The sequence below is a fragment of the Salmo salar genome, chromosome ssa04, assembly GCF_905237065.1.
Source record: "Salmo salar chromosome ssa04, Ssal_v3.1, whole genome shotgun sequence".
Classification (NCBI taxonomy): Eukaryota; Metazoa; Chordata; class Actinopteri; order Salmoniformes; family Salmonidae; genus Salmo; species Salmo salar.
The window spans coordinates 33174722-33199240 of record NC_059445.1 but is presented as its reverse complement, the minus strand read 5'-3'; the positions used below and the strand labels follow the sequence as shown (position 1 = coordinate 33199240).

Below are 24519 nucleotides of genomic sequence, written 5' to 3'. Positions count from 1 at the left end.
TATAAATATGAATTTTATCGAACAGAACATACATGCATTGTGTAACATGATGTCCTAGGAGTGTCATCTGATGAAGATCGTCAAAGGTTAGTGCTTTATTTAGCTGTGTTTTGGGTTTTTGTGACATATATCCTTGCCTGGAAAATGGCTGTGGTTATTTTTGTCTATGTACTTTCCTAACATAATCTAATGTTTTGCTTTCACTGTAAAGCCGTTTTGAAATCGGACAATGTGGTTACATTATGGAGAAGTGTATCTTTAAAATGGTGTAAAATAGTCGTATGTTTGAGAAATTGAAATTATGATTTTTTTGCTTCGCGCCATGCTATTTCACTGGCTGTTGAATAGTGTGGGACGGTCTTGCCCAGAGAAGTTAACTTGGGCCAAACATTTCGGGTAGCCTTCCACAAGCTTACCACAATAAGTTGGGTGAATTTTGGCCCATTCCTCCTGACAGAGCTGGTGTAACTGAGTCAGGTTTGTAGGCCTCGTTGCTCGCACATGCTTTTTCACTCCTGCCCACAAATTTTCTATAGGATTGCGGTCAGGGCTTTATGATGGCCACTCCAATACCTTGACTTTGTTGTCCTTAAGCCATTTTGCCACAACTTTGGAAGTATGCTTGAGGTCATTGTCCATTTGGAAGGTCAATTTGGAAGACCAATTTTGCGACCAAGCTTTAACTTCCTGACTGATGTCTTAACCTGTTAGGGCTAGGGGGCAGTATTTGCACAGCTGGATAAAAAAAATGTACCCGATTTAATCTGGTTACTAATCCTACCCAGTAACTAGAATATGCATATACTTATTATATATGGATAGAAAACACTCTAAAGTTTCTAAAACTGTTTGAATGGTGTCTGTGAGTATAACAGAACTCATTTGGCAGGCAAAACCCTGAGACATTTTCTGACAGGAAGTGGATACCTGATGTGTTGTATTACCTTTAAACCTATGCCATTGAAAAACACAGGGGCTGAGGAATATTTTGGCACTTCCTATTGCTTCCACTAGATGTCACCAGCCTTTACAAAGTGTTTTGAGTCTTCTGGAGGGAGATCTGACCGAACAAGAGCCATGGAACGATGATGGCCCATTAGACACCTGGCGCGCGAGTTCATGTTGGGTACCCTCGTTCCAATACGTTATAAAAGAGTATGCATTCGTCCACCTTGAATATTATTCATGTTCTGGTTAAAAAGGCCCTAATGATTTATGCTATACAACGTTTGACATGTTTGAACGAACGTAAATATATTTTTTCCCCTCGTTCATGAAGTGAAGTCCGGCGGGCTTAGATCATGTGCTAACAAGACGGAGATTTTTGGACATAAATGATGAGCTTTTTTGAACAAAACTACATTCGTTATGGACCTGTGATACCTGGAAGTGACATCTGATGAAGAGAATCAAAGGTAATGGATTATTTACATAGTATTTTCGATTTTAGATCTCCCCAACATGACGACTAGTCTGTATCGCAACGCGTATTTTTCTGGGCGCAGTGCTCAGATTATTGCAAAGTGTGATTTCCCAGTAAGGTTATTTTTAAATCTGGCAAGTTGATTGCGTTCAAGAGATGTAAATCTATAATTCTTTAAATGACAATATAATATTTTACCAATGTTTTCTAATTTTAATTATTTAATTTGTGATGCTGACTTGACTGCCGGTTATTGGAGGGAAACGATTTCCTCAACATCAATGCCATAGTAAAACGCTGTTTTTGGATATAAATATGAACTTGATAGAACTAAAAATGCATGCATTGTCTAACATAATGTCCTAGGAGTGTCATCTGATGGAGATTGTAAAAGGTTAGTGCATCATTTTAGCTGGTTTTATGGTTTTGGTGACCCTGTCTTTGAATTGACAAAACATTACACACAACTCTTGTAAATGTACTGTCCTAACATACTCTAAATTTATGCTTTCGCCGTAAAACCTTTTTGAAATCGTAAAACGTGGTTAGATTAAGGAGATGTTTATCTTTCAAAGGGTGTAAAATAGTTGTATGTTTGAAAAATTTGAATTTTGACATTTATTTGGATTCAAATTTGCCGCTCTTGAAATGCACCTGCTGTTGATGGAGTGCACCACGGGGGGGACGCCTGCGTCCCACCTAGCCCATAGAGGTTAAGATGTTGCTTCAATATATCCACATAATTTTCCACCCTCATGATGCTATCTATTTTGTGAAGTGCACCAGTCCCTCCTGCTGCAACGCACCCCACAAAATGATGCTGCCATCCCGTGCTTCACGGTTGGGATGGTGTCTTTGGCTTGCAAGCCTCCCCCTTTTTCCTCCAAACATAACGATGGTCATTATGGCTAAACAGTTTTATTTTTGTTTCATCAGACCAGAGGACATTTCTCCAAAAGTACAATCTTTTTCCCCATGTGCAGTTGCAAACCATAGTCTGGCTTTTTTATGGCGGTTATGGAGCAGTGGCTTCTTCCTTGCTGAGCGGCCTTTCAGGTTATGACGATATAGGACTCGTTTTACTGTTGATATATATACTTTTGTTTCCTCCAGCATCTTCACAAGGTCCTTTGCTATTGTTCTGGGATTGATTTGCACTTTTCGCACCAAAGGACGTTCATCTCTAGGAGACAGAGAGTCTCCTTCCTGAGTGGTATGATGGCTGCGTGTTCCCATGGTGTTTATACTTGCGTACTATTGTTTGTGCAGATGAACGTGGTACCTTCAGGTGTTTGGTAATTTCTCCTAAGGATGAACCAGACTTGTGGAGGTCTACAATTTCTTTTCTGAGGTCTTGGCTCATCATTTCCCATGATGTCAAGCAAAGAGTCACTGAGTTTGAAGGTAGGCCTTGAAATACATCCACAGGTACACCTCCAATTGCCTCAAATGATGTCAATTATCCTATCAAAAGCTTCTAAAGCCATGACATAATTTTCTGGAATTTTCCAAGATGTTTAAAAGCACAGCCAACTTAGTGTATGTAAACTTCTGAACCGCTGGAATTGTGAAACAGTGAATTATACGTGAATTATAATCTGTCTTTAAACAATTGTTGGAAAAATTACTTGTGTCATGCACAAAGTAGATATCCTAACCGACTTGCCAAAGCTATAGTTCTTTTAATAAGAAATTTGTGTGGTTGAAAAACGAGTTTAAATGACTCCAACCTAATTGTATGTAATCTTCAGACTTCAACTGTGTTTGTTATTGTGTCTCTTTCATTGAACCCCCCCGCCCCCCCTCACCTTCCTCCCCAGCCTCTCCCTCCTCTTCCTCAGCACTCTTACAGCAGAATGGCCGTGAGGGGATAATGAAGAAGAGCGTGGACATGAATATGGCAACTGTCCCGTCTGTCACAAACCTAAAAGACACACACAGGGAAAGAGTTTAGAATTCAGTTAGAAGAACAGACATTCACATTTTATTGGTGTGTTTGTGTGCGCGTGCATGCACCTGACTGCGTGCCTGCCTGCGCCAGCCTGTGTGCATGAATGTATCTGTATATGTGTGCTACTCACGCTCCATCCTTGTTAAACAGTACAGTGGCCCAGCCTGGCATGAAGCCTGGTTCTCTGGTGAACCACATCACCACCAGCAGGACAAAGATGGTCAGCACAGCCCCCTCGGCAAAGGTCATGCTCCCCAGCTTCCTGTACTCCTCCTTCATCACTGCGAACACCTCCTTGTCTCCCTCATTCTTCTTCCCGCAGCCAAATGACTTCTTCATGCTGTCAACGACACACACGGGTAAGGAGTGAGACCTCAAAGAATCAATTAATATCAAACGTATTTGAATTAGGAGCTATTAGTTAGAAGTAATGTATCCTGTTCTGTGGCTTCTCTTAAAGTGATATTTCACCGCTGCTCCTTCGATGTATATGTCCATTAACTTGTTATTTATAAAAAGTCGAAAATTGCCTCACTGCACACAAATACCAGTGTTTCTGCATCTCTGATTGTAAGCAAACCATAATATGTGGAATTCATAGCGATTTCAGGATGTAGTACCACTCCTGTCGAAGTTGATCCAGTTGAGAATTGGTGTCAACAGATAGCTAACGTTACTCACGGGACCAGCCACTCGTTCATAGAACATCAGAGGGTGTCTCGGGAGTCGGGATATGCAAAAAAAAACACATTTCACACCTCACACTTGTATTTACACACCTCACACTTACAGGACAAATATAAGCACCCCCCTATTTGACCTTTTGAGATTGCGAAGAACTTTTTATTTTTGTGTCGACAACAACTGTAAAGTTTAGTCATGTTGAGGTGCTCAATACCTGGATGTGCAAACTACAAGCAAGTGCAGGCTGCTGGGGTAACATTTCATTGGTTACCTGCCGGAAATATTCCTCTGAGCCGAAAGTGGCTGGCGGCAGTGCTTAATTTAAGCTGAAGCCTGCCGGAACAGGATCCGGCACTTCTCCGTTTTGGACTGTTTCGTTCCGGAACACATTTGGCCGGCTCGGTACCTCTCATGGCATGAAAAATAATTGTCACAAATTTGAATAAACGCGGTGAAAGTTCTTTCGAGTTGCCTCTGTTAATTCTCGTCCATTTTTAGGACTATAATTTCCTCCTCATATTGCAGCATACAATATGTGTCTCCACACACCTAGGCTATTGATGGATTCAAGACAAGGTCGTTTTCATTGAGCTCAGATAATCAGTTTGTCAGTGTCAAAGTAGCCTGACTGTTTGATCATTTGTGACGTAATATGGTGCTTTCAAGACAACTGGGGACTCTGAAAAAAAACAGGTCGAATCATGACGTCAGTGATCTTCAGGTCGGACATTTGGTGCTTTAGAAAGAGGCCAGAGTTCCCCACTTGGAATTTCGAGTTTGATGACCATTCAAACAAATTTTCCCAGTCGGAGCTTGTTTTTTCCCGATTTCCCAGTTGTGTTGAACGCACTGAAGTTGGAAGTACCCGTTCCCAGCTTTGAATGTGACATTAAAAAAGATTATGCCTAAGTCTCCAATCATGTAAAATGACATAGAATTGCATAAATAACTTTTATAAAAGGCAACAAAAAAAATCCCATGTGTGCAACTTCTGTAAGTGCCTCTACTCTACTGCTCTATACCACTACGCAAATGTGATGATATGCATGCAATGCTTTATTACCAAGGTAAAAAAAAATATCTCATGTTCCGGTCCCCAGGTCACCCCCCTCTCATGCTCACTTGTTGTTCCAGCACCTCCCGGTTTACAGATTAAGCACTGGCTGGCAGCAATAGAGAATGCTGCCTATGATGTGAAAACTCCTGTGGAAAAATATCCAAATGTATGTGTTGGTTGCCAACACTTTCAGCCAGAGGATTTCGAAACAGACCTGAAGTCTTAACTGAGGGTGTTGCCAGGTCGTAGAACATTGAAATGTGAATCTATTCCATCGATTTTCACCTTCACTTCAAAGAGGAAGCCATCCGATCAGCCAACATCAGCGCAGCAGAAAATAAGTCAAGCAGCGGTAACGTAGCTAACTTAGTTAACTATCTAGCCAGTGGCGACCCATCATTCAGGGCAGAGGTTCACCTGTTTTGAGCCCCACATGTTTAGCTTAAAATGTTTTTTTTTTTAATCCTGTTATTTTGGCATTAATTCGTGTCACACATCAATTTGCAAACAATGTAAAAACAAATGTATTGAGTGAATAAAGCCACATGGTCTTTTTCTTTCATTCTTGAGTAAGGCAGCTCCAAAATGCAGGTATTTTAGCCAAGATTAGTGCTTTCTATGGTGGAGGGGCAGCCAGTGGAAAATACAGAGTGCAGGGGCTGGTAATCTTCTCTAGTTGCGCCGTGATAGGCTCAGTGTTCTGTCATTCATGGGGACACTACGTCACCGCGTAATCTACAGGGAGAGCTAGGCAGTTGAAGCCCCCTTGGGTGCTGCCATAGATTTACATTAGAAGTGCTCATCCAAGAAATTATAGATAAAAGGTATTGGTGCTCATCGGCCATTGGACCGAAAATGACAATTTCAACTGAGTGGTTTGGAAGGGATCAGTGGCTAACTGCAAGATTGCATAGCACTCACTATTTTGCTTCCCCTGCCTGCTATTCGTTGGAGAGTGTGTGTGGTCCAAGTCTGGGTTTAAGGATTTAAAGCATCTATCTAAAAGGGTCTCTTTTCCGAGCTTAAAATGATAAACATTCACACGCAACAACATTGGCCAGAAAAGTTTGAATACATTGGCCATGCTGTGAATCCAGCATGACTTCTGCCAATTTCAAAACAACTGGAAACTCAGAACTGGGAAATCTCAGACTTCAGTAAGTTCAAGATAACTGGGAACTCTGAAAAAAATTTGCTCCGACTGGGGAAAATACGTCTTGAATGGTCATCCAACTCAGATTTCCAAGTCGAGAACTCAGTCTCTTTCTAGAGCTCCGACCTGAAGATCACTGAAGTCATGATTCAACCTTGTCATGATTCGAGTTCCCAGATGTCTTGAAAGCATCATAAATCCAGAGAATGTCAGACTTTTATGACAAAGTTCGATGACAAAGGATCGCCGCGCCACCTTCCTGTTCAAGTGGCCACAGCACAACAACGGTGACTCCTAAAATGTATTGTATGCTGCTGTATCAATTATGTAATATGCCAGGGAGATATGTATACTATAGATAAGAAGTGTATGTTGTGTAGTAAGCTGTTGGTAGCCCATGTGCTTCACCCTAATAATTTTGTCCCTTTCCCCCTCAGCAATTGGTGGTACATATATAGCCTGTTTTAGAGCAATGCCATCATCAAACACTGTAAGAGCTTTCTTTGTCTGCTTATATGCCTCCTTTATTTATCCTATGTTTCTGACTTGGTGTACATGGAGAACACTAAAAATGGCCCATGTTCTGAATTCTGTCTCTACATTTCAAAAGTGCTGAAGAAATAGTTATATTGACTAAGTCCATCTTGGCTTGGTCATTAATGTCTTAATCAAAATTACAGATTGCCTCTTGTCTGCTAATCATTCGCTTATGCCATAGTTTGTACATCTCAACAGTCTCTTCCCGTTCAAATATTTGTTTCAACAAACAGTTCAGTAATAGACCCATGTAATTCAGTTGATATTGCGAGGGTTGTTTTGTATGCTCAATGTGTTGTCTGGGTGTCTGTATATTGTCTATAAAACTGGATCTTCATGATTTGTATTTTCCTAAAAATAATACTTCAAATGGTAGGCTAACCGAAACCCTAAACCACAATCTAGTGTGGGTGACTGACTGGCGTCTGTTGGGAGTAGGTATTGTGAGTGAAGGTTAGTGTGCATGATCTATTGATACGAGGGAGATGGATGGATAGATATAGTACAGTGCCTTCAGAAAGTTTTTTCACCCCTTTACTTTTTCCACATTTTGTTGTCTTACTGCCTGAATTTAAAATAGTTTAAAGGGAGATTGTGTGTCACTGATTTACACAAAATACCCCATCATCTCAGTGGAATTGTGTTTTTAGAAATGTTTAACAAATTAATAAAAAACTAAAAGCTGTCTTGAGTCAATAAGTATTCAACCGGTTTGTAATGGCCAACCTGCATAAATTTAGGATTAAAGATGTGCTTAACAAGTTACGTAATAAGTTGCATGGATTCTGTTTTAATAATAGTGTTTAACCTGTTTGGGATAGGGGGCAGTATTTTCACGGCCGGATAAAAAACGTACCCGATTAATCTGGTTATTAAACAGCCCAGAAACTAGAATATGCATATAATTAGTAGATCTGGATAGAAAACACCCTAAAGTTTCTAAAACTGTTTGAATGGTGTCTGTGAGTATAACAGAACTCATATGGCTTCTCAAAACCTGAGAAGATTCTATACGGGAAGTGCCCAGTCTGACCATTTCTTGGCCTTCTGTAGCCTCTGTCGAAAATACAGGATCTCTGCTGTAACGTGACATTTTCTAAGGCTTTCATTGGCTCTAGGAAGGCGCCAGAACGTGGAATGATAACTCTGCAGTCTCTGGGCAAAAAACAGTAGGGGTTTTGGTGAGTGGTACATCAGAGAACAATGGCACTGGCGCGCGTGCATGTGACGACTCCATTTTCCTCTTTCAGTGTTTGAACGGATACAACGTCTCCCGGTTGGAATATTATCGCTATTTTACGAGAAAAATTGCATAAAAATTTATTTTAAACAGCGTTTGACATGCTTCGAAGTACGGTAATGGAATATTTTGAACAATTTTTTGTCACGAAACGCGCCGGGCGCATCACCCTTCGGATAGTGATTTGAACGCACGAACAAAACGGAGCTATTTGGATAGAACTATGGATTATTTGAAACCAAAACAACATTGGGTGTTGAAGTAGAAGTCCTGGGAGTGCATTCTGACAAAGAACAGCAAAGGTAATACAATTTTTCTTATAGTAAATCTGAGTTTGGTGAGTGCCAAACTTGGTGGGTGTCAAAATAGCTAGCCATGATGGCCGGGCTATCTACTCAGAATATTGCAAAATGTGCTTTCACCGAAAAGCTATTTTAAAATCTGACACCGCGATTGCATAAAGGAGTTCTGTATCTATAAATCTTAAAATATTTGTTATGTTTTTTGTCAACGTTTATCGTGAGTAATTTAGTATATTCACCGGAAGTTTTCGGTGGGTATGCTAGTTCTGAACCAAACAAGCTAATGTAAAAAGCTGGTTTTTGATATAAATATGAACTTGATTGAACAAAACATGCATGTATTGTATAACATAATGTCCTAAGAGTGTCATCTGATGAAGATCATCAAAGGTTAGTGCTGCATTTAGCTGTGGTTTTGGTTTTTGTGACATATATGCTAGCTTGAAAAACATCTGTCCCTAACAGGTTGTAACATGATTTTTAAATAACTACCCCAGCTCTATACCCCACACATATAATTATCTGTAAGGTCCCACATTCGAGCAGTGAATTTCAAGCACAGATTCAACCACAAAGAATAGGGAGGTTTTCCAATGGTTCTCAAAGAAGGGCACCAATTGGTACATTGGTAAAAGAAAAAAGCAGACATTGAATATCCCTTTGGGCATGGTGCAGTTATTAATTACACTTTGGATGCTGTCTCAATACACCCGGTCACTACAAAGATACAAGCGGCTTTCCTAACTCAGTTGCCGGAGAGGAAGGAATCCATTCAGAGATTTCACTTTGAAGCCAATTGATTTTAACAAAAAAAAAACGAAACATGGCGGTCTTCGCCTTAGCAATCTCACTGCAATAAAGACCACCTCCGTTACTGTCATTATTGTAAGAGATTGTGATATCTCACAACTCAAAATAGAGCTAGTCACTTCCAAGGCAGTCAAAGTCAGTTAACTTCCCTGGGCTAGCGTCCCACCCTAGTCAACAGCCAGTGGAATCGCGTGGCGCGAAATACAAATGCCTCAAATGCTATAACTTCAATTTCTCAAACATATGACTATTTTACACCATTTTAAAGACAAGACTCTCGTTAATCTAACCACACTGTCCGATTTCAAAAAGGCTTTACAACGAAAGCAAAACATTAGATTATGTCAGCAGAGTACCGAGACAGAAATAATCAGACACCCATTTTTCAAGCTAGCATATAATGTCACAAAAACCCAGAAGACAGCTAAATGCAGCACTAACCTTTGATGATCTTCATCAGATGACACACCTAGGACATTATGTTATACAATACATGCATGTTTTGTTCAATCAAGTTCATATTTATATAAAAAACCAGCTTTATTCATTAGCATGTGACGTTCAGAAAAAGCATACCCCCCGCAAACTTCCGGGGAATTTACTAAATTACTCACGATAAACGTTCACAAAAAGCATAACAATTATTTTAAGAATTATAGATACATTACTCCTCTATGCACTCGATATGTCCGATTTTAAAATAGCTTTTCGGATGAAGCACATTTTGCAATATTCTGAGTAGATAGCCCGGCATCACGGGCTAGCTATTTAGACACCCACCCAGTTTAGCCTTCACCAAAATCACATTTCCTATAAGAAAAATGGTCTTACCTTTCCTGTTCTTCGTCAGAATGCACTCCCAGGACTTCTACTTCAATAACAAATGTAGGTTTGGTCCCAAATAATCCATAGTTATGTTCCATCAGCGAAGTTTTGTTTGTGCGTTCTAGACACTATCAGAATGGTAAATCACGGTCGTGCGCATGGCGCATAACGTGACAAATTTTTTTCTAAATATTCCATTACCGTACTTCGAAGCATGTCAACCGCTGTTTAAAATTAATTTTTATGCCATTATTCTCGTAAAAAAGCGATAATATTCCGACCGGGAATCTGCAATTAGCTAAACAGCCGAAGGAAAATTCTGCACGGGGTCGAATCGGGCACGCGCCTAATTCCATTGTCCTCTGATGGGCCACTTGGAAAAGGCGATAATGTGTTTCAGCCTGAGGCTGCCTCGTCATCGTTCAGGTTTTTCCCGGGCTCTGAGAGCCTATTGGAGCCGTAGGAATTGTCACGTTACAGCTAAGATCCTGACTCTTCAATAAACAGAAGCAAGAACAACAACACCTTGTCAGACAGGCCACTTCCTGCATGAAACCTTCTCAGGTTTTTGCCTGCCATAGGAGTTCTGTTATACTCAGACACCATTCAAACAGTTTTAGAAACTTTAGGGTGTTTTCTATCCATATATAATAAGTATATGCATATTCTAGTTACTGGGTAGGATTAGTAACCAGATTAAATCGGGTACGTTTTTTATCCAGCCGTGTAAATACTGCCCCCTAGCCCCAACAAGATAAATGAACTTGCTCCTACCTATCTCTGCAATTTGGTCCTGCCTTACATACTTACATGAACTCTATGTCACAAGACACAGGACTCTTTATTGTCCCTAGAATTTCTAAGCAAACAGCTGGAGGCAGGGCTTTCTCCTATAGAACTACATTTTCATGGGATGGTCTGCCTATCTATGTGAGAGACATCTCAACCTTTAAGTCTTTACTAAAGACTCATCTCTTCAGTAGGTCCTATGATTGAGTGTACTCTGGCCCAGTGGTGCAAAGGTGAACGGCAAGGCACTGGCGTGACGAACCATCCTTGCTGTCTCTGCCTGGCAGGCTCCCCTCTCTTCATTGGGATTCTCTGCCTCTGATGCTATTATGGGAGCTGAGCCACTGGTTTACTAGTGCTTTTCTATTGCGTCCCTAGGAGCGGTGATCGACTTGAGTGGGTTGAGTCATTGACGTGATCTTCCTGTCCGGTTTTGCGCCCCCTCGAGGAGATCTTCATGGGCTACACTCAGCCTTGTCTCAGGGTAGTAAGTTAGTGGTCTATTGATATCGCTTTAGTGGTTGGCGGCTATTCTGTGGCAAAGTGGGTGGGGTTATATCGTGCCTGTTTGGCCCTGTCTGGGCGTATTGTAGGACAGGGAAACTCTCTCTCTCTGTCTCCCTCTGGCTCTCTCTCTCCTTCTTTCTACCTCTCTCTCTCCCTCTCTACTGCACCTGCTGTCTCTGAATGCTCGGCTATGAAAATCCATTTGACATTTACTCCTGAGGTGCTGACCTGTTGCACCCTTTACAACCACTGTGACTATTATTTGACCCTGCTGGTCATCTATGTATGTTTGAACATGTTGAAGAACAATCTGGCCTTAATGGCCATGTACTCTTATAATCTCCACCCGGCACTGCCAGAAGAGGACTGACCACCCCTCAGAGCCTGGTTCCTCTCTAGGTTTCTTCCTAGGTTCCTTCCTTTTCTAGGGAGTTTTTCCTAGCCACCATGCTTCTACATCTGCATTGCTTTCTGTTTGGGGTTTTAGGCTGTGTTTCTGTAGAAGCGCTTTGTGACATCTGCTGATGTCTAGTTACCGTTTTGACTTAAATTGGCTTGAAGATCTATGGCAAAACTTGACAATTGCTGTCTAGCAATGATCAACAACCAACTTGACAGAGCTTGAAGAATTTGTAAAATAATAATGGGCAAATATTTTACAATCCAGGTGTGCAAAGCTCTTAGAGACTTACCCAGAAAGACTCACAGCTGTATTCGCTGCCAAAGGTGACTGAGGGGGTTGAATACTACATCTAATCAAGATATATTAGTGTTTTATTATCCATTCAGTTTTTTTAAATGTTAGAACTTTTCTAGCACTTTGACATAATAGAACATTTTGTGAAGATTGTTGACAAAAAAAATTACAATTATATCCATTTGAATCCCATATTGTGACTTAACAAACTATAGAAAAATTCAAGGGGTGTGAATACTTTGTGTATTGATGTATACAAAGTAGTAAAATGTTGGCTAATCACTGACTAGTGTGTGTCCTACAGCCTAATCCTGCTGCAGTAAATAAAGTAGTACAGATCCTGTAACCCCATTGGATGAAAGCTTTCAGCTGGGAACAAACTGAGGAAAAGACATAACAGAAATCGTAAAAAGGAGTGGATACTTGCTACAAGTCCTGTAGATATTCACCCTGGAACAATCATATCAGGGAGGCAATATCCATAAAGAGAGACACGCCCCCCTCAGAGAGAGAGAGAGAGATGCAGCTTAATGTGAGCTCTCACATTTTTCAACATGTTTTTTACAAAAGGATAGATTTGCAGTTAGATTAACTGGTATTCTTCAGCAGGTACATATGCAGGATGATACCCTCCACAGCATGGCCTTCCCTCCAGATTAAAACTCCAAACCTACAACCTAATTTTGACCAAAATTAACCGGAGAGATTACTGCTTCCAAGGTTTTCTTTTTCCAAGCTATATGGAGGGTGCTCTAGCTAACAAACAGCAGAGAGACCTGAGGACACAATTCCAACCTGGAACTGAGTGAAAAATAGAGCACATTACAATTTCTCTCATGACTCCTGCATTCTTTGTTGACTACAAACGTTCTTTACCCAACCGTGGGACAGACTATGCTCGGGACTCTGACTCTATTGGTTACACAGACTTTTGGCCTCCCATCTTATTCTAACCACCTCTCGCCGGCTTTGTATTCATGTTACCGGATGAAATTGCTGTACAATATGATCTTGTTGATAACTGATGTACATTCAGATATGCCGTGCCCTGATTGTATTACTGTTAATTTGCATATACACCCTGGCCCATCTACTGTTGCTAGCCCCAATTCTGACCCCAACTGTGCTCTGATATCTGCTTCACTGATTTCTGCTCTCGTAAAAGCCTGGGTTTTCTGCACGTTAAAACTTCTTCGGGCTAGTGGGCAGTATTCAGAAGTTTGGATGAATGAGGTGCCCAAAGTAAACTGCCTGTTACTCAGGCCCAGAATATGCATATTATTAGTAGATTTGGATAGGAAACACTCTGAAGTTTCTAAAACTGTTTGAATGATGTCTGTGAGTATAACAGAACTCATATGGCAGGCAAAAACCTGAGAAAAATCCAACCAGGAACTGGGAAATCTGGTGCTTGTAGTCTTTTCAAGTCATTGCCTATCTAACACACAGTGACTTAGGGTTCATTTTGCACTTCCTAAGGCTTCCACTAGATATCAACAGTCTTTAGAACCTTGTTCAGGCTTTTGCAGTGAACAGAGAGCGAACAAGAAGGCCAGGAAGTTGGTGACTCAGAAAATGACATGAGTTATGTGGCGCGCATTCACGTGATGAGGTAGCTGTGTTCCAAAACATTTTAAGACATTGGAATCGTACGGTTGGAATATTATTGAAGTTTTATGTTAAAAAGGCCCTGAAGATTGATGCTATACAACGTTTGACATGTTTCAACGAACGTAAATATAACTTTTTTTTAACTTTTCGTCGTGAAATTTTTGGTGCGCTTCCTACATTTGGAGTAGCTTACTGAACGCACAAACAACGAGGTATTTGGACATAAATTATGGACTTTATCGAACAAAACAACATTTATTGTGGACCTGGGATTCCTGGAAGTGCCTTCTGATGAAGATCATCAAAGGTAAGTGAATATTTATAATGCTATTTATGATTTTAGATGACTCCAAAATGGCGGGTATCTGTATTGCCTGGTGTATATTTCTGAGCGTCGTACTCAGATTATTACAAAGTGTGCTTTCCCCGTGAAGCTTTTTTGAAATCAGTCACAGCGGTTGCATAAAGGAGATGGTTATCTATAATTCTTAGAATATCAGTTTAATATTTTATCAACGTTTATGATGAGTATTTTTGTAAATTGTTGTGCTGATTCACCAGCAGTATTGGAGGCAAAATATTTTCTGAACATCACGCGCCAATGTAATATGCTGTTTTTGGATATAAATATGAACTTTATCGAACAAAACATACATGTACTGTCTAACATTGAGTCCTAGGAGTGTCATCTGATGAAGATCGTCAAAGGTTAGTGCTTAATTTTAGCTGAATTTCTGGTATTTGTGACCCCTCTCCTGCTTGGAAAATGGCTGTGTGGTTTTTCTTGTGTTGTACCTGTCCTAACATAATCTAACTTTATGCTTTTGCAGTAAAGCCTTTTTGAAATCGGACAATGTGGTTCGATTAAGGAGAAGTGTACCTTTTAAAATGGTGTAAAATAGTCGTATGTTTGAGAACTTTGAATTATGACATTTTGTTGTTTTGAATTTGGCACTCTTATTTTTCACTGGCTGTTGAATAGTGTGAACCGTGGGTGGGACGGTAGCGTCCCACCTGCCCAAGAGAGGTTAAAATAATGTCTGTGAGTATAACATAACTGATATGGCAGGCAAAAACCTGAGGACAATCCATCTGTTTTTTTTTCTTCATCTCACCACTGATTACAATGGCTGGGAATGGGAATATAAAAGGAAGATCTCCCATATTGCAGTTCCTAGGGCTTCCACTAGATGTCAACAGTCTTTAGAAAGAGTTTCAGGCTTGTTTTTAGAAAAAATAGCTAGAATTTGTACTTTTTCTAAGTGGCTCCCATTTTGGCTGTAGTGTTTGTTGCGTGTTCCGTTGAGGGCGTGCACTTCGTTATTTATCTCTGGTAATGGTCTCCGGTATTCTCCGTCTTAAATTGTATAATTTATTTACATATTAGGGTACCTGAGGATTGATTAGGAATGTTGTTTGATATGTTTGGAAGAAGTTTATTGGTAATTTACGGGATTCATTTGTACGCATTTTCAACGAGGGAAACCGGTGGAATACTGAGTCAAGCGCGCCAATGAAACAGACTTTTTTGGGATATAAAGAAGGACTTTATCGAACAACAGGACCATTTGTTATGTAGCTGGGACCCTTGTGATTGCAACCAGATGAAGATCTTCAAAGGTAAGTGATTTATTTTATCGCTATTTCTGACTTTCGTGACGCCTCTGCTTGGTTGGAAATGTATGTAATGCTTTTGTGTGCTGGGCGCTGTCCTCAGATAATCGCATGGTGTGCTTTCGCCGTAAAGCTTTTTTGAAATCTGACAAAGCGGCTGGATTAACAAGAAGTTAAGCTTTTAACTGATGTATAACACTTGTATTTTCATGAATGTTTAATATTACGATTTCTGTCATTTGAACTTCGCTCTCTGCAATTTCAATGAATGTTGTTGAGGTAAGACGCTAGCGTCCCAATGATCCATAAGAAGCTAACACTAGAAGCTTATTACCTCAAATTGATCAATTGAAAGTGTGGGTTCACATCTCCAATCCAGATGTGTTGGTCATTACTGAGACGTGGTTAAGGAAAAGTGTTTTGAATACTGATGTTAACCTTTCTGGTTATAACCTTTTTCGGCAAGACAGATCTTCCAAAGGTGGTGGAGTGGCAATTTTTACCAAGGATCACCTTCAGTGATTGGTTGTCTCCAACAAGTCTGTCCCCCAAAAAATGTGATTTGCTGATTTTAAGCATTACACTTTCAAATAGCTCTTTGTTGACTGTTGCTGGGTGCTATGGTCCTCCATCAGTCACGGCCTGTACCCTACCTGCCCTAAACTCTCTCCTGGCCCCTTACACTAAGTCTGAATTTGTCCTCCTAGGTGACCTAAACTGGGACATGCTTAAACCACCTGACCAGGTCCTAAGTAATGGGACTCCCTAAATCTTTCTCATATTATTACCAATCCCACAAGGTATGACTCCAAACAACCAGAAAAGGCTACTCTCCTCGATATTATCCTCACAAATAATCCTGATTGGTATCAGTCTGGTGTTTTCTGTAATGACCTTAGTGATCATTGTTTTATAGCCTGTGTTCGTAATGGCTGCTCAGTGAAACGACCTGTACTGATTTTGTCAGCATCCTGATGGTACTACGCCAGAGAGCAAATAGACCGCCATTGTCCTCTGTTCTATTACCGAACGTGCAGCAAATGATGGATGAGCTCCGTTCGAGACTATCCGTTTGAGACTATCCTATCAACAGGTCCTGACAACTGTAAAATTCTATGTTTCTGAGTCGTGGTTGAATGAAGACATCAGTAATGTACTGTACAGCTTTCTGGTTTTTCTATGCATGGTCAAGACCGGACGGCAGACTCGGGTAAGACGAAGTGAGGCGGGGTGTTTCTCTATTTTAACAACAGCTGGTGTACGATCTCCAGTCTCACGTTTTTGGTGGCCTGAGTTAGAATACCTCATGATAAGCTGCAGACCATACTATTTACCAAGAGCGTTTTCATCAATTTTTTTGTAGCTGTCTATTTACCACCACAAACCGATGCTTGCACTAAGACCCCACTCAACGAGCTGTATAGGACTATAAGCAAACCAGAAAATATACATTCAGACGTAGTGTTTTGTAATGGCCAGTGATTTTAATGCAGGGAAACTGAGATCCATTTTATACCAGCATGTCACCTGTGCAACTCGAGACGACAAAACTCTAGATACATTTTACTCCACACACACACAAACACATACAAGGCCCTCCATTTGGCAAATCAGACCATAACTCTATCCTCCTGCTTACAAGCAAAAACTCAAACAGGAAGTACTAGTGACGTGCACAATATGGAAGTGGTCTGATGAAGCGGATGCTAAGCTACAGGACTGTTTCGCTAGTAGAGACTGGAATATGTTCCGGGATTAATCCGATAACATTCAGGAGTTTACCACATTAGTCACCGGCTTCATTATTAAGTTCATCGATGACAGTGACCGTACATATCCCAACCAGAAGCCATGAATTACATGCAACATCGCCCGCTTACATGCAACATCGCCCGCTTTCAAAGAGCAGGACACTAATCCAGATGCTAATAAGAAATCTCACTGTGACCTCCGACAAGCCATCAAACAGGCAAAGCATCAATACAGGACAAAGATCGAATCCTACAGCTCTGATGCTTGACGGATGTGGCAGGGCTTGCAAACTATCACGGAATACAAAGGGAAACCCAGTCGCGAGCTGCCCAGCGACACGAGCCTACCAGAGCAGCTAAATGCTTTCTATGCTCACTTTGAGGCAAGCAGCACTGAACCATGCATGATAATTGTTCCAGGTGACTGTGTGATCTCGCTCTCTGTATCCGATGTGAGTATCTTTAAACAGGTTAACATTTACAAGGACACAGGGCCAGATGGAATACCAGGACGCACACTCAGAGCATTCGCTGAACAGCTGGCAAGTGTCTTCACTGACATTACAACCTATCCCTGACCTGGTCTATAATAGTAACTTGTTTCAAGCAGACCACCATAGTCCCCATGCCCAAGAACGCCAAGTTACCCTGCCTAAATTACTATCGCCCTGTAGCACTCACATCTATAGCCATGAAATGCTTTGAAAGGCTGGACCCATTCCAATTTGCATACCGCCCTAAGAGATCCACAGATGATTCAATCTTTATCACACTTCACACTACCCTCACCCAACTGGACAAAAGGAATACCTGTGTAAGAATGCTGTTCATTGACTACAGCTCAGCATTCAACACCTTTGTCCCCTCCAAGCCCTTCACCAAGCAAAGGGCCCTGGGACTGTAAAGCTCTCTCTGCCACTGGATCCTGTACTTCTTGACTGCTGCACCCAGGCGGTGAGCGTAGGCAACAACACATCTGCCACACTGACCATCAACATGGGGGCCACTCAGGGGTGTGTCCTTAATCCCCTCCTGTACTCCACAACCTCATGGCTGCGCATGACTCCATCCCCATAATCAAGTTTCTGACGACATGGCGGTGGTAGGAGTGACCAGCGATGATGATGAGGCAGCCTATAGGGAGGAAGTCAACCTCTCCCTCAAAGTAAGCAAGTTAGATCGTGGCTGCTCTAACTGTGGTGAGTTCATTATAAAATCTGCAAAAGAGTAATCGTTCTCCACCCAGTGTTTTTCTACATAGAGTCATCCATCCATAGAGTCATCCATCCAAGAACCCTCAAACTACAGGACCTGCAGTCCCAGGAAATCAGACACTGGAGACAGAGCTCTGAGAGGCTACACCAAAAACTAACACGCAGACGGGCTGGTGCAAAGCAAGGAACAGCCGGCGACCTGCCACTAACAACTGACCCAGACATCACCCACCCCCCTGCGCTTCTCTCTCGCTCTTCATATGCATCTAAGTCCCCAGCGGAGCCAGGAAATGTTTGTTCCCTTGGACTGTTGGCGTGCAGCAGTGAAAACTCATTTGAATCTGCTGGGTACTCGTGTTCTATCAAATGTATAATCTGCAACATGTTCGTTGTTGTCACGAGGAAAGGTCCGATGGATACCTTAATTTGTGAAAAATGTATAGAACTTAATGACGGTAAAGAAAGGACTAGTACTCTTCATGAAGAAATACAAAATTTGACCAGGCGCCTTGAACTGAATATGGATGCTATGAGACTATCGGTATCTTTAAATGCTTCCTATCAAAACATCCAAGAGGATCATAATGGGACCTTCCTGGACTGTGATCTATTTCCACCACTGCAGCCCTCTACTAGCTTGGACCAGAAAATGGCTGCTCATTATTTGACTCCAGGTGAGCGAAAAATGAATGTGTGTCTAAACCAGAAAGATGGAGAATAATCGTTCTCAGCACGCCTGCCTTCTTCCCCCACATCCGGACTTAAGACTTCCAAATCGCTTTGAGCCCTTGTACCAGCTGTCTTCTGCCGGGGGCTTGGGTGTTCCCTCCATGGCTGTGGATGCCCCTCCAGCTACATCTCCCTGTCCTAGTCAATCAACAGCCTGGGCACAGCCTGGACCAAGGCGGCCCCCTTTGGCCCCGCAATCAGCCTGTTACCAACCCTTAGTAAACTTTTTGAAAAATGTGTGTTATCCTGTTGGGGCTCGGGGGCAGTAAAAATGTGAATTTTGTGACTGTACTATTTAGTGTCATTGTTTTATAGATACCATAGTGAGAAAGGATTCATTTCGCAACACCTACGGCTTCCACTAGATGTCAACGATCTTTATAAAGTTGTTTGAAGCGTCTATGATAAACAGAGAGCAAATTAGAATCCAAGGAAGTTGACATGTCATCACTTCATTTTTTTGCGCCTGCGCATAAATCTGAGAAACGTGAGTTTTGTCTTCATTGTTTATCTCGACATAGGATAGGTTGTGTGAAAATATTACTGATGTTTAACGTTAAAAATGGACCAAAAGATTAATGCTAAACAACATTTGACATGTTTGAACGAACATAAATAGATTATTTACTAGGTTTTTTTAGCTTTTCGGCGTGATTTTACAGTCCCCCACCACGTTTTGTGGGAGCATAATGAACGCTAAGTACTTGGTGTTATTTGGACATAAATTATGAACTTTGTCAAAAGAAGCCACATTTGTTCCGGACCTGGGATGCCTTCCGGACCTGGGATGCCTGTCTTCTGATGGAGATAATCAAAGGTAAGGGGATATTTACAATGTTATTATCGATTTTAGATGATGCTAACTGTATAGCATAGCCTGTTGTTCTTAGCATAGCACCCGTTTATTGCAAAATGTGATTTCCCAGTAAAGTTATTTTGAGATCTGGCCATTCGGTAGCAATTACGAGATGATAATATATTATTCTTTGAATGACAATATTATAATTTACCAATGTTTTCGAATAGTAATTTTGTTATGTTCACCGGAAGCATTTCAGAGAAGAAAAAATCTGAATTTCACGCTACTGTAAAATGCTGTTTTTGGATATAAATATGAACTTGATGGAACAAAAAATGCATGTATTGTATAACATAATGTCCTAGGAGTGTCATCTGATGGAGATTGACAAAAGTTAGTGCATAATTCAAGCTGGTTTCTGCTTTTGGTGACGCCTGACCTTGAATTGAAAATGGATGTTTGTACTTTTGTGGCTATGTACTGTCCTAACATAATCTAACTTTATGCTTTTGCCGTAAAGCCTCTTTGAAAATCGAACAATGTGCTTAGATTAAGGAGATGTTTATCATTTAAATTGTGTAAAATAGTTGATTGTTTGAGAAATTGAAATTATTAGATTTTTGATGTTTTGAATTTCCAGCCTTGTTAGCAATCCCGGCTCGGGGTTCATTGCTAACCTGTAGCACCAACAGGTTATAACAGGATCCAATACTATTTTACAGTAATCAAATTGACAACAGACTTTCAGCAAACTTATAGGGAAGGACATTCAACAAGCACAACACAAATGACTGATGATTGGCAGAGCGATATTGGTGATAAAAGATTGTGTGGGCTGTTTTGTTTGACTTCAGTGTGGCTTTTGACATTATAGATCATAGTCTGTTGCCGGAAAAATGTATGTGTTATGGCTTTACACCCCCTGCTATATTGTGGATAAAGAGTTACCCGTCTGACAAAACACAGAAGGTGTTCTTTAATGGAAGCCTTTCCAACAAAATTCAGGTAGAATCAGGAACTCCCCAGGGCAGCTGTCTAGGCCATTTGATTTTTTCAATCTTTCAGGCTTTGTGTAAAGCTAGTGTGTCCATGCATGCACATGACTCAACACTATACATGTCAGCTACCACAGTGACTGAAATGACAGCAACTCTTAACCTCTATGGGCTAGGTGGGACGCTAGCGTGCCACCCGTGGTGCACTCCATCAACAGCAGGTGCATTTCAAGAGCGGCAAATTTGAATCCAAATAAATGTCAAAATTCAAATTTTTCAAACATACAACTATTTTACACCCTTTGAAAGATAAACATCTCCTTAATCTAACCACGTTTTACGATTTCAAAAAGGTTTTACGGCGAAAGCATAAATTTAGAGTATGTTAGGACAGTACATTTACAAGAGTTGTGTGTAATGTTTTGTCAAGTCAAAGACAGGGTCACCAAAACCATAAAACCAGCTAAAATGATGCACTAACCTTTTACAATCTCCATCAGATGACACTCCTAGGACATTATGTTAGACAATGCATGCATTTTTAGTTCTATCAAGTTCATATTTATATCCAAAAACAGCGTTTTACTATGGCATTGATGTTGAGGAAATCGTTTCCCTCCAATAACCGGCAGTCAAGTCAGCGTCACAAATTAAATAATTAAAATTAGAAAACATTGGTAAAATATTATATTGTCATTTAAAGAATTATAGATTTACATCTCTTGAACGCAATCAACTTGCCAGATTTAAAAATAACCTTACTGGGAAATCACACTTTGCAATAATCTGAGCACTGCGCCCAGAAAAATACGCGTTGCGATACAGACTAGACGTCATGTTGGGGAGATCTAAAATCGAAAATACTATGTAAATAATCCATTACCTTTGATTCTCTTCATCAGATGTCACTTCCAGGTATCACAGGTCCATAACGAATGTAGTTTTGTTCAAAAAAGCTCATCATTTATGTCCAAAAATCTCCGTCTTGTTAGCACATGATCTAAGCCAGCCGGACTTCTCGTCATGAACGAGGGGAAAAAATATATTTCCGTTCGTTCAAACATGTCAAACGTTGTATAGCATAAATCATTAGGGCCTTTTTTAACCAGAACATGAATAATATTCAAGGTGGACGAATGCATACTCTTTTATAACGTATTGGAACGAGGGTACCCAACATGAACTCGCGCGCCAGGTGTCTAATGGGACATCATCGTTCCATGGCTCTTGTTCGGTCAGATCTCCCTCCAGAAGACTCAAAACACTTTGTAAAGGCTGGTGACATCTAGTGGAAGCAATAGGAAGTGCCAAAATATTCCTCAGCCCCTGTGTTTTTCAATGGGATAGGTTTAAAGTCAATACAACACATCAGGTATCCACTTCCTGTCAGAAAATGTCTCAGGGTTTTGCCTGCCAAATGAGTTCTGTTATACTCACAGACACCATTCAAACAGTTTTAGAAACTTTAGAGTGTTTTCTATCCATATATAATAAGTATATGCATATTCTAGTTACTGGGTAGGATTAGTAACCAGATTAAATCGGGTAAAAAAATTTTATCCAGACGTGCAAATGCTGCCCCCTAGCCCTAACAGGTTAACAAAGAGCTGAAGATCACTGATTTGACCTCCCATTTTTCTGAGTTCCCAGTTGTTTTGAATGCAGAATTACTTACTTGAAGCCCATATACATGAACTGCAGCCAGAGCCAGGACAGGATAAGCATGATGACCATGTTGGGAAAGGCAAAGCCAAACCATGACGCAAAGTTGATCACATCGCCATTACCAGGGAAGATGCTATAGAGAGGGGGAGAAGGGGGAGAAAGGAGAGGGAGAGAGAGGAGAGGGGAGAAGGGGATAGGGAGGAGATTTAGATATGGCCTGGTTTTATCTTCATCAAGACTGTATGAAAATTATGGTCATGTACTCAATGTCATATTTATGGAGTGTGCATGCACGCACACATGTGTGGGTATCTGTGTCTGTTACGTTATACCCTTATTCTAAAATGGATTCAATAGTATTTTTTCTCATCTATCTACACACAATAACCCATAATGACAAAGTAAAAGTGTTTTTTTAGAAATGATCACACATTTGCACAAATATTCAGACCCTTTACTCAGTACTTTGTTGAAGCCCATTTGGCAGCGATTACAGCCTTGAGTCTTCTTGGGTATGACACTACAAGCTTGGTACAAATGTATTTGGGGAGTCTCTTCTCTGCAGATCCTCTCAAGCTCTGTCAGGTTGGATGGGGAGTGTCGCTGGTTTAGCTATATTTAGAGAGATGTCTGGGCTCTGGCTGGGTCACTCAAGGACATTCAGAGACTTGTCCTGAAGCCACTCCTGCATTGTCTTGGCTGTGTGCTTAGGGTTGTTGACCTGTTGGAAGCCCCAGTCTGAGGTCCTGAGCACTCTGGAGCAGGCTTTCGTTAAAACCTCTTAAGGATCATTCTCTTTTTTTCGCCAAAAATGACATACCCAAATCTAACTGCCTGTAGCTCAGGACCTGAAGCAAGGATATGATATTGATACCATTTGAAAGGAAACACTTTAAAGTTTGTGGAAATGTGAACTTAAACTAATGTAGGAGAATATAACACATTAGATCTGGTAAAAGATAATACAAAGAAAAAACATGGTTTTCTTTTTTTTTTGTCTCATCTTTGAAATGCAAGACAAAGGCCATAATATACCATTCCAGGTTAGGCACAATTTTGATTTTGGCCACTAGATGGCAGCAGTGTATGTGAAAAGTTTTACGCTGTTCAATGAACCATTGCATTTCTGTTCAAAATGTTGCATCAAGAATGCCCAAATGTGCCTAATTGGTTAATTAATACATTTTCAAGTTCATAACTGGGCACTCTCCTTAAACAATACCATGGTATTATTTCACTGTAATAGCTACTGTAAACTGGACATTGCAGTTAGATTAATTTAAACTTTCTGCCCATATCAAGCTGCCAGTTGAGGACTTGTGAGGTGTCTGTTTCTCAAACTAGACTCTAATGTACTTGTCCTCTTGCTCAGTTGTGCACCAGGGCCTCCCACACCTTTTTCTATTCTGGTTAGAGCCGTTTTGCGCTGTTCTGTGAAGGGAGTAGTACACAGCGTTGTACGAGATCTTCACTTTCTTGGCAATTTCTCGCATGGAATAGCCATCATTTCTCAGAACAAGAATAGACTGACGAGTTTCAGAAGAAAGTTATTTGTTTCTGGCCATTTTGAGCTTGTAATCGAACACACAAATGCTGATGCCTCACATACTCAACTGGTCTAAAGTGGGCTAGTTTAATTGCTTCTTTAATGAGGACAACAGTTTTCAGCGGTGCTAACATAATCACAAAAGGGTTTTCTAATGATCAATTAGCCTTTTAAAATTGTAAAATTGGATTAGCTAACACAACGTGCCATTGGAACACAGGAGTGATGGTTGCTGATAATGGGCCTTTGTACGCCTATGTAGATATTCCATAAAATTTCCAGCTACAATAGTCATTTACAACATTAACAATTTTTACACTGTATTTCTGATCAATTTGATGTTATTTTAATGGACAAAAAAAAGGCTTTACTTTCAAAAACAAGGACATTTCTAAGTGACCTCAAACTTTTGAACGGTAGTGTATATGTAGCAGAAAAGCTGTAAAAAAACAAACAAGGTATGTGTCCTCCGAAGAGGGGTGGTGGTATAATGGGTACATTTTTTAAATAAAAGAATGATGGATGCCACTGTGTTCTCGGGGACCTTCAATGCTACAGATATTTTTTTGGTACCCTTCCTGAGATCTGTGCCTCAACACAGTCCTGTGACATGCGCTGTC

General features: G+C 40.7%; 1 protein-coding gene across 1 annotated transcript in view; it reads right to left on the bottom strand.

Annotated features, from left to right (window-relative positions):
• Positions 1-24519, bottom strand: part of LOC106602849 (solute carrier family 13 member 2) — a 56652-nt gene that overhangs the window by 4656 nt on the left and 27477 nt on the right. Inside the window, exons 6-8 of the mRNA XM_014195783.2 lie at positions 22364-22486; positions 3505-3714; positions 3232-3347 (exon numbers count right to left, since the gene is read on the bottom strand). Of these exons, the coding sequence (XP_014051258.1) occupies positions 3232-3347; positions 3505-3714; positions 22364-22486 (449 nt within the window). The remainder of the gene's footprint in view (positions 1-3231; positions 3348-3504; positions 3715-22363; positions 22487-24519) is intronic.